This window comes from Entelurus aequoreus, linkage group LG01 (genome assembly GCF_033978785.1).
Source record: "Entelurus aequoreus isolate RoL-2023_Sb linkage group LG01, RoL_Eaeq_v1.1, whole genome shotgun sequence".
Taxonomy (NCBI): Eukaryota; Metazoa; Chordata; class Actinopteri; order Syngnathiformes; family Syngnathidae; genus Entelurus; species Entelurus aequoreus.
Window position 1 is genome coordinate 32091012 of NC_084731.1, and position 12090 is coordinate 32103101.

The window sequence follows — 12090 nt, forward strand, 5'->3', positions numbered from 1 at the left end:
AGCATCGCTATGATGATGTTTTGGAAGCTTATGAAGAGTCAGTAGCTAAGACAGGTGTACACAAACAAGTTAAATCTAAATTGAAAGAAATGATATATTGGTATTGGCATCCTTATTAAATACGATACAAGAAAAAAACAAAGGCGTTCCTTCATAGATGACCTAAAGGGTTTAGTTGTGAGATACTGAATGCTTGCTAATATTTTTGTTTACGGGTTTGTAAATATTTAAGTAGCACCTTCCATGTGTTTTTAGAGTGTCTACCTTTTTTCAACCAGTTTCTATCTGCCTGTTTGTAATGTTTTAGATTAGCTAAGTTGGCATCAAAAACCCAGCCATATCCGCTAAATGGCAAGAAAAACAGGCTATGTATACGGACATATACAAGATTGGGATATTATGTCATTTTGCATGAATTTGGAAATGTGTGGTTAATAACCAATAGCTTAGGCATGATTTTAAAGAACAAATGGCAAAGTGAAGCAAAGTATTATAACATTGCCACTTTGCATTCAGGTGTGAAACCTTATGCTTGCACCATATGCGACAAGAGGTTTTTTCAGCGCTACCACCTGGCGAGACACAGCCTCACTCATATGGGTATGCGCCCACCTTGCCCATGACACTTAGTCTTACATGACATCACACACGGACTGGCGATGGATGCTTACTTAATCTTTGATATGTTCATAAAGAGATTGGTCATTACAAAACAAAGCGTTCATGCGTCACAATTAATGTTGGTTAACAACCCATCAATTATGATGAGCATTGTAAGTACATTGCATCACTATTGGATTGTGAACACCCCAAAAAAACAAACCAAAGTGTGAAATTAATACTTGTAATACTCTGCGTTTAGGTGTGAAACCTTTCGCTTGCACCATGTGTGACATGAGGTTTTTTCAGCGCTACCACCTGGCCAGACACAGCCTCACTCATACTGGTATGCGTCTATGCACCTGCCCTTCATTAGCATGTTATCTGTTCATAAAGTTAAGCCGCCTTAGCTAAAGCTTTTATAAAGATGAACCACATAAGACCTGCATTTAGGTAAATACTGTAAAAGATTCATGCTACTATTAAAGTCATTCCCTTTCTGATAAGAGTCCTTAGAAAAATGCACCACATTATGATAGGATATCTTAGTGTGTATTCACAATGCAACAGTTAAATTAGGATAGTTACTGGTTTAGCAAGGCAGTGTAATGCACCACAAAGAGACTCAGTTCTTTGCATAAATTGGCAACTGTGTGGTTAATAACCAATAGCTTAGGGAATGTATTGGCAAATAATGAAAATCAGGCTGTAAGTGCTGTAACATTGCCACTTTGCATTTAGGTGTGAAACCTTATGCTTGCACCATGTGCGACAAGAGGTTTTTTCAGCGTTATCACCTGGCAAGACACAGCCTCACTCATATGGGTATGCACCCGCCCATCTTAACGACACTGATGAAACATATTATTCATAATGCTACTTAGTAGGGGTGTATCGGTACATGTATTGGTAATCTCATTTTATTATCATCATATTAAGTGAGTAGTGATGGAGTCATGGCTAGCGATCGTGCCAAAGAAACCCCAGAGTACGCAAACGGACTTATACAAGTGGATAAGACGAAAGCAGCATATCACTATTGTTAAGTAGAGATGGGGAACCACACTACATGCGTGATTTATTAATGCTGCACAGATAAAAATACACACATTTAACACATTTTCTTAGAAACCTATAACAAAAACTAAGATGTGTATGTTTTGGCCTATTTTTTGATTAATTGTGCATTCTTAATGCACATAATGTATCCAAGTGGCCCTCAGTGTGTGTATATATATATATATATATATATATATATATATATATATATATATATATATATATATATATATATATATATATATATATATATATATATTTGTTTATTAATTGTTTTGTTTATTTTTTTATCGAGAAAATTTAAAAATTACCTGCCATCAGTTTGCAGGTTGTTTGGTTTCATTTGAAAAAATCATCAAGGCTGTTGACACAGAAGTTAAGCAGTTTTATGTTTTGCATTTTGTTCCGTAACTGTACCCAAAACGAATTGAACCATTACACCCCTACTACTTAGACACATGACTGGCTAACTGAACAAGAGTTTTACTGCCGTAAACATTAAATGAATGCAAACAAAATGGTGTGACATCATCAGCTCATATTGTGTTCAGCTGTGGATCTAAAAAAAATAATTGGTCACACCCAACTTGACATGTTATCCATTGGCTATTGAGACAAAATTGCTTGAGTAATTTGAAGTGAAAAGCGGTTAACAACCCATCAATTCAAATTTTACTGATCGGTTGATGATGGAGCAAAATGACAAGTACTGGAAATAATGTATTGATGCTCTGCGTTTAGGTGTGAAACCTTTTGCTTGCACCATGTGTGACATGAGGTTTGTTCAGCGCTACCACCTGGCCAGACACAGCCTCACTCATACGGGTATGGGTCCTAGCTCCTACCCCTCTCATGTCTACAGTCACTCAATGTCTTTGAAGGTAGATTTCTAGGTGCTTTGTAGTGCTCGGTTGAGCGTCCATTTTTGCTAAAACTGACTTCCTAGACCAAATAAAGAAACCTTACGTGTTCCTTGTAGTACTGTAGCTAATACCTGACCTTGTACTACATCGTGTCTTGGTCGTCATGCGCCTCAGTCTGATAATTTACAAAAAGATTGTTTCAACCATAAATGTTTATTTCCTACTCTGACTGTTTCAGTAGCAGACCCAGTGGGAAGGAGTTACTTCTGTTGTTTGGATGCTGGAAACAGTACTAATTATATTCTCAGGGCATTCAAACAATCATGACTGTACTGTTCAGTTTGTCTTAGAGGATGTTTCGGCTCTCCAAGTAGGCTTCTGTTAGTTCATTTTCAGAAACTATAGATTTAAGTTTCGTCAGATCTCGTTGTAGACTTAGATTGATACGATCAAGTGAGAGATCCATCTGACCAATCTAAAACGAGATCTGACCGATCTGAGTCTATGAACATGAACTGACAAAACGCAAAATGGCTTCCATTACAAACTGAACAGTCAAATTGCGATCGATTAAATGCCTTGAGAATACAATGATTTGAATGAATGAGAACATCCATAGACATGTACTAATTATAGTGGTGCATTTCTGTAGTTGTTTCATATTGTTCTGACAATGGCATTTGAGTGTTTCATTTAATGACATTGCTCACAAAAATGTATGAATAGTTTGCGTTGTCATGTCCATGGCAAGTCTAGCTGTTTAATGATTCAGTACTTTCTGAACAACTTAATGTTCTCTAACAAAGGAGGAACTGAATAGCAGAATTCACAACAGGTGTGTATGATCCATAAATCAACCAATAATTGTCCTGGTTTAATTAGACTTGGTATATAAAAAGTCCTCTTCATCAGGCTGTTCACATTTTGACATCATTCTCACGGCATTGAATTGATCACAACTAGACTGTTGTCTCTCATCCAAGGAAGCTTCATCAGTTCATGCTCAAAGACTAGACTGACTAGACCTGTCCTATTAAGTAATTACTTGAGCTGAACTGATGAAGCCTATTTGGATGAGTGGCAAAACGTCTTCTAAGACAAACTGAACACTCCAGTTGTGATCGATTGAAGGCCCTGAGAATTGACAATCAAACAGGACTTCGCCAGGAGGCTTCAAATGTATTGGTATGGCTCTCAAACCAGCTGAAAATGTTGGCACATAGCAAGTTGTGCAAAACGTTTTAAAAGATTAAACAGTTGTGACATGGCCAGTAGTAGGTTAATTTAGGTTCGCCTATAAACGATACATTGTAGGTTCGTGCTGAAATTTCAAATCAAAAACAAAATGTCTAACTTTTTGTGTGTAGTGTTTTTGGCTTACAATTCGTGAAAATAGCCTGATTTTGTCTCTCAAAATAACTGAAACTAGATGGAAACTCAATCATTTAAATAAACCAACTAGAGTAGAACTAATCAGGCCTCTAAAAAACTAAAACTGAAAGCAGTTTCCCTATGAATGATCCCCTAACAACATCCAAGCTTTTTTTTTTTTTAAAAATCTGCATTACTTCAGTTTAGAACTAAATCTCCCACTTTACATTCATTTGAGAAGTTTTTAGAAACGGTAATCCTTAAATATTTCATAATTGACTAAAAAGAAAGCCTTTTAATGCACTCATGGAAATATTAAAAAAGTTAATATAACATTTTAAGCCCAGAAAATTACTGTAGTATGTTACAAGGTTGTTTGCTTTAAAATTTTCCTAATGTTTTTTTTTTTTTTTTTAAATAATGATGAACCAGTTTTTATCTTAATTAAGCCTTTTTTGTTATCTTTCTTTACTGATTGGCTGGGAGAAATCACATGGTTTCAGCATCTTGTCATAAGGCATCCATTGCAACTTAAGACACAAAATATGATAGCCACATTTTATAAATACCAAATTTTATGCATCTTTTGAAACATATATGTAATATCAGTGTGAGATACTTGCATGTAAGGGTAGGAGGACACACGTTAGGGTAAATGTTAATCTGAAGCACTACATTTTTACCCATCTTTGTTTTACAGCTGTATTCACATAGTTGCATGCTTAAACATTTCCACATTGTGTGCGTGTGTGTGTGTCTGTGTATGTGTGTGGCAGAGGTGATATTGCACATACTTGAACTTGTGTGGCGGGAAGGCCTAATACGCTGCTCTGTGTGTGTAGGGGTGAAGCCGTATGCTTGTTCCATGTGTGACATGAGGTTTATTCAGCGTAACCACCTGGAGAGACACAGCCTCACTCATACTGGTATGCGTTCCGTTGCCGCGCCCTCCTTCCCCACAACTGCCGCTCGCACCCTCACCCCACCTCCCGACGCGTCACACAGCAACCTCCACTTTGATGGGATGTTGAACCAGCATCACACGCAGCCGCCTTGTTGCGTAGATCTGGGCCATGCAAACTGACAAACACATAATGAGTTGATGTCAAGGCATTTTTTTGTTTTTTAAAATCATCATGACTCTTTTAAGTTAAACAAGTCTTTTTTATTTACTATTGCTGGAGTTGTAGCGTTTCAAAGAAGATTTCACACATGAGTGGTGCAACAAGCAAGAATTGACGCATTTGACTGTGTTGTGTGTGCTTTTTGGTAGGAGAGAAGCCATTTGCGTGCGACATGTGTGATATGAGGTTTATCCAGCGCTACCACCTGGAGAGACACAAGCGTGTGCACAGCGGGGAAAAGCCTTACCAGTGTGAGCGGTGCCAGCAGGTAAGGGACATAACCTACAACTAGGCCTGGGCCGATAAAACATTTAGCTAGACAATATATTGTCCCGCAAACTACCGATTAACGACATTGTTGTCAGCGTTATTTTGAGACGAGCACTAATGCAATCATACTACATAATAGTTATAATGCAAGTAACCGTTTCAAATGCAATTAATTTATTTTTCATTAGTATTTTTGACTTTTGTAATTTGAAGGGCAAGTAGTTTTGATTGTCTTAAATAAGTAAACAAACAATACAAACAAAATAGACTCTCAATCTGTTGTAGCAAAAATCACACTTCATTAAATATTGAACATCTTGAAGTAAAGCTCTCTCCTTAGTTTTTTTTTCTTGCCATTTATTTCCAAAAATTGGGCATACTTACTCCTTTGTATGTGTTGATAGGCTAACTTTTCTCATTCGGTTTGAAGACTTAATATGGTAAATTTGGCTTGGCAATTATCTTTTTTCTTTCTAATTCTTGCAGGGTTTTGGTCAAGCAATAAAAAACATTAAAAGTCATTACATGGATTTAGTACAAATTAAGGCCTTATATGACATTAAAAAGCATTAAATGCGATGTCCAGAGGCATTTAAAAAAACAATTGTAGGACTGTGCCGATGGTCAACACGTCAATCCATCAAAGCATAAATTTAAATGAATTAAGAACCTGGCGGTCATTGATAAATTGATAAGTCTGTGATTTTTTTTCCTTGTCTCTGGCTACCAAACTGGATACAAGACGTCTAGTTAGGTCTGAAAGCGAGAAAAGCCCTGCCTCCATTGCGGCCACTCTGCGGGACAGCAAAATCAAACGGTTCGGGGGCCCAAACTTTGCCATTCTATGTAGGCGTGTAGTTCTTAACTGTGATACCTTATATTAATGAGGAAGCTGAGCTTGTTTCAGACACAACTTTTTTATTTCAGTCTCAGTTCAACAGCTAATTTGTCTAACATTAGCAAGTGTTGTGACGCAGGTGACCTGGGCTGGACACGAGCAAATTCTCACAACAGACCTTGACTATTATTCACTGACATTCCCACAGTAAATGAGTAATAGTTCTTTCAGCTGCCTGACATAACTATAACGAACAACTGAGAGGGTGTAAAATACCATCTATTCAAGATTTTAAATTGATTCAGCTTATTTTTAATTAATCTAAAGGGCTTATTGCCATTTTTCCAAATATCATTCCATGACATGTGTTTTTCTAAAATGTTTAAATCAATCATCCATTTCCAAAGACAGGTATCATTTGCATTCCTGGTTTGATTTTCATTTAATAATCCATAAAACCTTTTAACTATTTTAAAAACAATTGTATCCTGATTAAAAAATGAATACTCCGAATTTGTGGCTATTATAACGTATATTTTCATAGGTTGGAAGCTTGCGGTCCCGCCTTAACTCAGAGACAAAGATTGTGGATGATTGACAAATGACTCTGTTCATTTAATTTGGCTATTTAACGAACCTGCTCAGGTGCTGAGAATACAGAGTTAACCCTTTTGCACCCTCTTTGAAAGCGAGAGACAAAGAAAACAAACACGTACATGGCAATTTATCAATGCTGGCAAACTTATTGAGTTAATTTTTATTTATTTCTCCATTAATTGAGTTATTGATTATCTCAGGCCTATCTACATCTCTGCCTTTAAGTCTCGGGAGTCAATGACCGCGGATCCACGGAAAATGCTGACACAGCATAATGACAAAGCCACAAAGATGCGCCGTTTCAACTTGTCGAAAGTGCAGATTTCCCACTACAAACAGAAATAACAATTCAGAATCAGAATACCTTTTATTGTCATTGCATGAAAACAACGAAATTGAATAGCAATCCAGCTCAGTGCTTTTAAAACAACCTACATAAAATACTCTTAAGACAACATCCATCCATCCATTTCTACCGCTTATTCCCTTCGGGGTTGCGGTAGCGCTGGAGCCTATCTCAGCTACAATTGGGCGGAAGGTGGGGTACACCCTGGACAAGTCGCCACCTCATCGCAGGGCCAACACAGATAGACAGACAACATTCACACTCAAAATGTTAAACATATTGCACAGCAGATCTCTATCAGAGGTAAGCAAGTTAATAAAGTGCTGAGTGTTCAGGTAAGTGCAGAGTTTAGGGCAATAACAGCTCTAGGATACAAACTGTTTTTCAGTCTATTTGTCCTTGCTTTCATGGTATTATAGCGCCTCTCTGAGGGCAAGAGTTCAAGCCAGTGGTGACCTGGGTGGGATGAGTCCCTGAGGATGCTGTTTGCTCTCCTGCTGCAGTGTCTCTTATACAGGTCCTCTAGAGATGTAAGAGAACATGCAGTGATCCTGTGGGCCGCGTTCATGGCCCCCTGTAATTGCTTTCTCTCTGCCACCGTGCAGCTTGAAAACCACACGAAGATACCGTAGGTCAGTATTGACTCAACAGAGTAGCGATAGGACAGGAGCAGGTTATCAGCCAGATCTATTTTCCTCAGTCTTCTCAGAAAATAGTCTTTGCTGACCTTTTTTCTGGAGTGCAGTGGTGTTGCGTTTCCAGGTCATGTTGCTTGAGATGTTCGTGGCCAGGAACTTGCATTCTTAGACCATTTCCACCTCCTTTCCCATGATGTAGATGGGCTGGATGGGCTCAGTGATTTTTTTCCTGAAATCAACAATCAGCTCCTTGGTCTTTGTGGGGTTTAGAATGAGGTTGTTTTTCACATAGTGGTCTGACAGTGCCTTCACCTCTTCTCTATAGTCAGTCTCGTCCCCTTCTGTGATGAGCACAACCACTGTAGTATCATCCGCAAATTTGATGATGGAATTGCTCGGATGGATGGGAATACAGTCATATGTGTAAAGACTGAAAAGCAAGGGGCTCAAAACACAGCCCTGCGGGGCACCGGTGCTGACGCTGAGGGTTGAGGAAAGATGGTGTCCGACCTTCACTCTCTGAGGGCGGTCCGTTAAAAAGTCCTTGATCTAGTAACAGATCTGTTGAGACAGGGCTAACTCCAGCAGCTTGGGAATCAGTCTGCTCGACAGAATCGTGTTAAAGGCACTACTGAAGTCAATGAAGAGCAGCCTGACATAGCTCCTTGGCTTTTCCAGATGTGTAAGTGTGGAATGAAGAACTGTTGCTATGGCATCCTCTATAGATCGGTTTGCTCTATATGCAAACTGGTGAGGGTCGAGTGTATGTGGTATGATAGCGGGGATATGGCTTCGGACCAGTTTCTCAAAACACTTCATGATGGTTGGTGTAAGAGCTACTGGCCGGTAGTCATTTGGGCTGCTGGCGTTTACCTTCTTTGGCAGGGGGGATTATTGTGGAGGACTTTAGGCAAGGTGGCTTCACGCCCTGTGATAGGGACTGGTTGAATATCTTAGTAAAGACATTCACCAGTTGGTCCGCACAGTCCTTCAGAACCCTTCCTGTCACGCCATCTGGTCCCATCGCTTTCTTTGGGTTTACAGCTCGCAGTGTGCGCCTGACCTCATGCACCTGCACCGTGAGAATTGCCTGCCAATCAATAATGATTGCCATGATTTTGTCAGTGTGGTCATGTTTGTTGCTAATTTGTATGCACTTTTTGTGCAGGACTCATTCGAAAGCAAAAGTAAAGCAGGCAATGAAACATGACACAAACAGAATGCTTTATATGAAAAATGGGTAGTTTATGTTGACGTGTGTTGCGGTCTTAACGCCATCATAATCACTAAGCAGCGTGGGACGCAAAAACCACATAACTGTCTAGTTAAGCAATATTAAAAGATGCACACAGTGACTTCCGGTTCACTGCAAAGGAAGCTTTAAAAAATAAAAGCATGGCAGTATTGCCTGAATTTTACCCTACAACTAACACAATGCACCCATTTAACTTTCTTTTTTTTTATTGTTAGCGACAGGAAGAAAAATTAGTGCATGTACGAAAGCTTTAATGTCTTTGTAGTCAAGACGTACAAGGAAATGACCACATCTCTTTTATACATCCATCCATCCATCCATTTTCTACCGCTTGTCTCGTTCGGGATCGCGGGGGGTACTGAAGCCTATCTCAGCTGCATTCGGGCGGAAGGCGGCGTACACCCTAGAGAAGTCGCCACCTCATCGCAGGGCCAACACAGATAGACAACATTCACACTCACATTCACACACTAGGGCCAATTTTTAGTGTTATATTGGAGTTAAAAAAAAATCCTTTATTATTGCCCATTCTTTGTCTTTGGCAAAGGTCACAAGTAACTGTGCCTTGATTCAGTTTCTGAAGGGCACTGACTTAAACAAGTTCCACTGCATTTCTAGTATTAGTAAACGGTGTTTTAAAAAACTGTATTAACTAGAGTTCACTTTGTTGTTGTTGTTTTTTTTTCCCCAAAGAACTTTTCAAGGACAGACCGACTGTTGCGACACAGACGCCTGTGCCAGGGCCGCGGCGTAGCGAAAGTGGAGAACCAGCCATGTTGCGAGCCGCGCCCATATGCCCAAGAAGCTCCACCCGCTCCCCCGACCTGGAGCCCAATGCACCCCCCACCGGGTCGTCTGGCCGTCTGACATTCCCCCGTGAGCCATGTCCACATGGCCGCACGAGACAGGATCGGCTGCCGGGTGTCGCGCTAGCTCTGTGCTGAGTGGCGGCGCTCTCTAGCGCAGACTGACAATGCTGCTCCAGTCTTGGATTACTAATAACAGCGGAACATTTGTTTTTTTTATGTTTTCTGACTTTAACTGTTTCTTTTTTCCCCTCCATGTTTTTTTAATGACAAGACTTTTCTGTGATGAAGAGTGTTCCTGTTTTGTACTTAACTCTGTTTTGCGTGGGAGGGGGGGGGGGGGACATGTTTTCATCGTTCTAGTAAATCTACACTTGTTGGTACTCTATCTACAAACAGTGAAAAGGGAAAATCAATTCCCTTGCTTGCCATGGCAGCTGTTTTGCCAATAGGAGTCACCATGGCAACAGTAGCTTGACCATGACTCCTATTGATAAAGTCATCTGCTTTGCTTCTGAACGTCATTAGAGGTGCACTGTCTGTAAATAATTGATCACGCTATTACGTCACAGTTGGATTTAAGTGGTATTTGTAATCCGCCCAATTAAGCCATGAGTCTTGCAAGCAATGGGTGTTAAAGAATAGCTATAGAGCGATGTTAACTGGGACTTTCATTGAGTGTGACCGGCCTCACAGCTGTGCACGTACTGATCAGTCAGGAAGAGGCGCAGCGCGACTTCTCCCCTCTGTTGCTTGTACAGATTACTCATATTGGCATTTTTTCTCTCTGTGAGAATACTTTTTTTTTTTTTTTGCCTTTTTCTTCAATGGTTTATTATTGTGTATCAGATGTATTAACAAAAGACAGCTTTTGATGTCACGGTAGGCGTTTTCCCTCCAAACAGAAATACACAGGATGGTCTTTGACAAAATGATTCCAGTGACACTGAAGCTTGAGGGTTTTGACGGTTCGCTACGAGCAACACTCTGCTACGCACTAACCGCTGCCTTTGTATGCAGATATTATGTGCTTGGTGTGGGTTTTAGTGGAGGTGCGTCATGTCATCGGGTGTAGCCTTCACAAAGCGTGGACACACAAATAATCATTGTAATAATCAAGTTTGTTATACAGGACAGCACTCCCTGCTGCTTTATTCCTCAAACTTGACCCTTCTCGTGTACCCGTTTTGAGTCGCACTATTAAGCTGTGTGTAAATATGACTGATCACTCTAGTTTCCTCAATGCTTCCCAGGATGAACATATAGAGGTTATGTTCAGTACAATATAGTCGAAGAGCGTTTTAAATACTAGCTGGAGTGTGCGGGGTCACGTTTGAGGAATGCATTGACACAATTCCACCTGTGCACAAAGGATGCCGCTGGTGTGATATTTTGTTTGAAAGGGCAACACAGTACACGGCGAACACATTTTTTTGTTATGATCTACATATTGTTTCCATGCAGAAGAACCCTTAAATATCCACAACTTTTCTCTCAGATCACATGTGAGTCTGGCATCCTCCTAGCCCCCCCATTCTGTACTTTTATCATTTTTAAATTGTAAACACTGGAGAGACAGGGGGGAAAGACAGAATGGAATGGGTATTTCCCCCCTTAAGACTGTACTCGGTTTTAGACAAAGCCTCTTTCTCCTTTCAAAAAATGAACAGAAACTTTTGGGTCAGTACAGTTCACAGTCTGGTATATTTGGCCTTTTTGAAACAACTCCCCACCCACAGCAAAATCGTTGCTATTTGTAGTCAATTCTATTGATCAAGGTATTAGGAGAGAGATGGCATAAAGGTAGCTACCACAGATTAGTTGTTTTCTTTATTAGTCTTGCATGCAGAGTTATGGTCCTCAGTTGAAATAGAATCTTGATATTGATTATTTTGTGTAGAAAAAAAAATAAGTGCATACAAGTAACTTCCTAAAACTGTTACAATAATTATTGTAAAATGGGCTAACAAATATGTACCCTTGTGATCCAATTAGTTTCAACCGTATAAAAATCGGGAGGAGAGGCTTCTTACTATTATGCTAAAATAAAAACATTTGTTAAGGACTGTTGTCTTGATTTTTTGGGATTGCTGCCATTTGTATTTCCTTGTCTGGAGCCCTTATGTTTGGTCATGCAAAGGAGAGAAAAAGCTACCAATTTCACTGATGTAGCACTTTTCACGCACAGGCAAGTTGCAACACATTGCTTTACACCAGTAAAGAACAAAACATGCACACGCTCACCGCGTTCTACCACCCACCCATTTTCTACCGCTTGTCCCTTTCGGGGTTGCGGGGGGTGCTGGAGCCTGAAAGGTGGGGT

At 39.9% G+C, this 12090-nt stretch overlaps 1 protein-coding gene across 25 annotated transcripts in view; it reads left to right on the forward strand.

Annotated features, from left to right (window-relative positions):
* Positions 1–10288, forward strand: part of znf740a (zinc finger protein 740a) — a 28617-nt gene extending 18329 nt beyond the window's left edge. For 15 of the 25 annotated variants that reach the window (XM_062047950.1, XM_062048061.1, XM_062048071.1 and 12 more), the window contains 7 exons: positions 517–600; positions 863–946; positions 1342–1425; positions 2401–2484; positions 4736–4819; positions 5167–5285; positions 9655–10288. In XM_062047950.1, the coding sequence (XP_061903934.1) occupies positions 517–600; positions 863–946; positions 1342–1425; positions 2401–2484; positions 4736–4819; positions 5167–5285; positions 9655–9828 (713 nt within the window). In that variant the 3' untranslated portion in view covers positions 9829–10288. The remainder of the gene's footprint in view (positions 1–516; positions 601–862; positions 947–1341; positions 1426–2400; positions 2485–4735; positions 4820–5166; positions 5286–9654) is intronic. The other 10 variants (XM_062047984.1, XM_062047968.1, XM_062047959.1 and 7 more) reach the window with 10 other exon arrangements.
* Positions 10289–12090: the final 1802 nt, after the last annotated feature.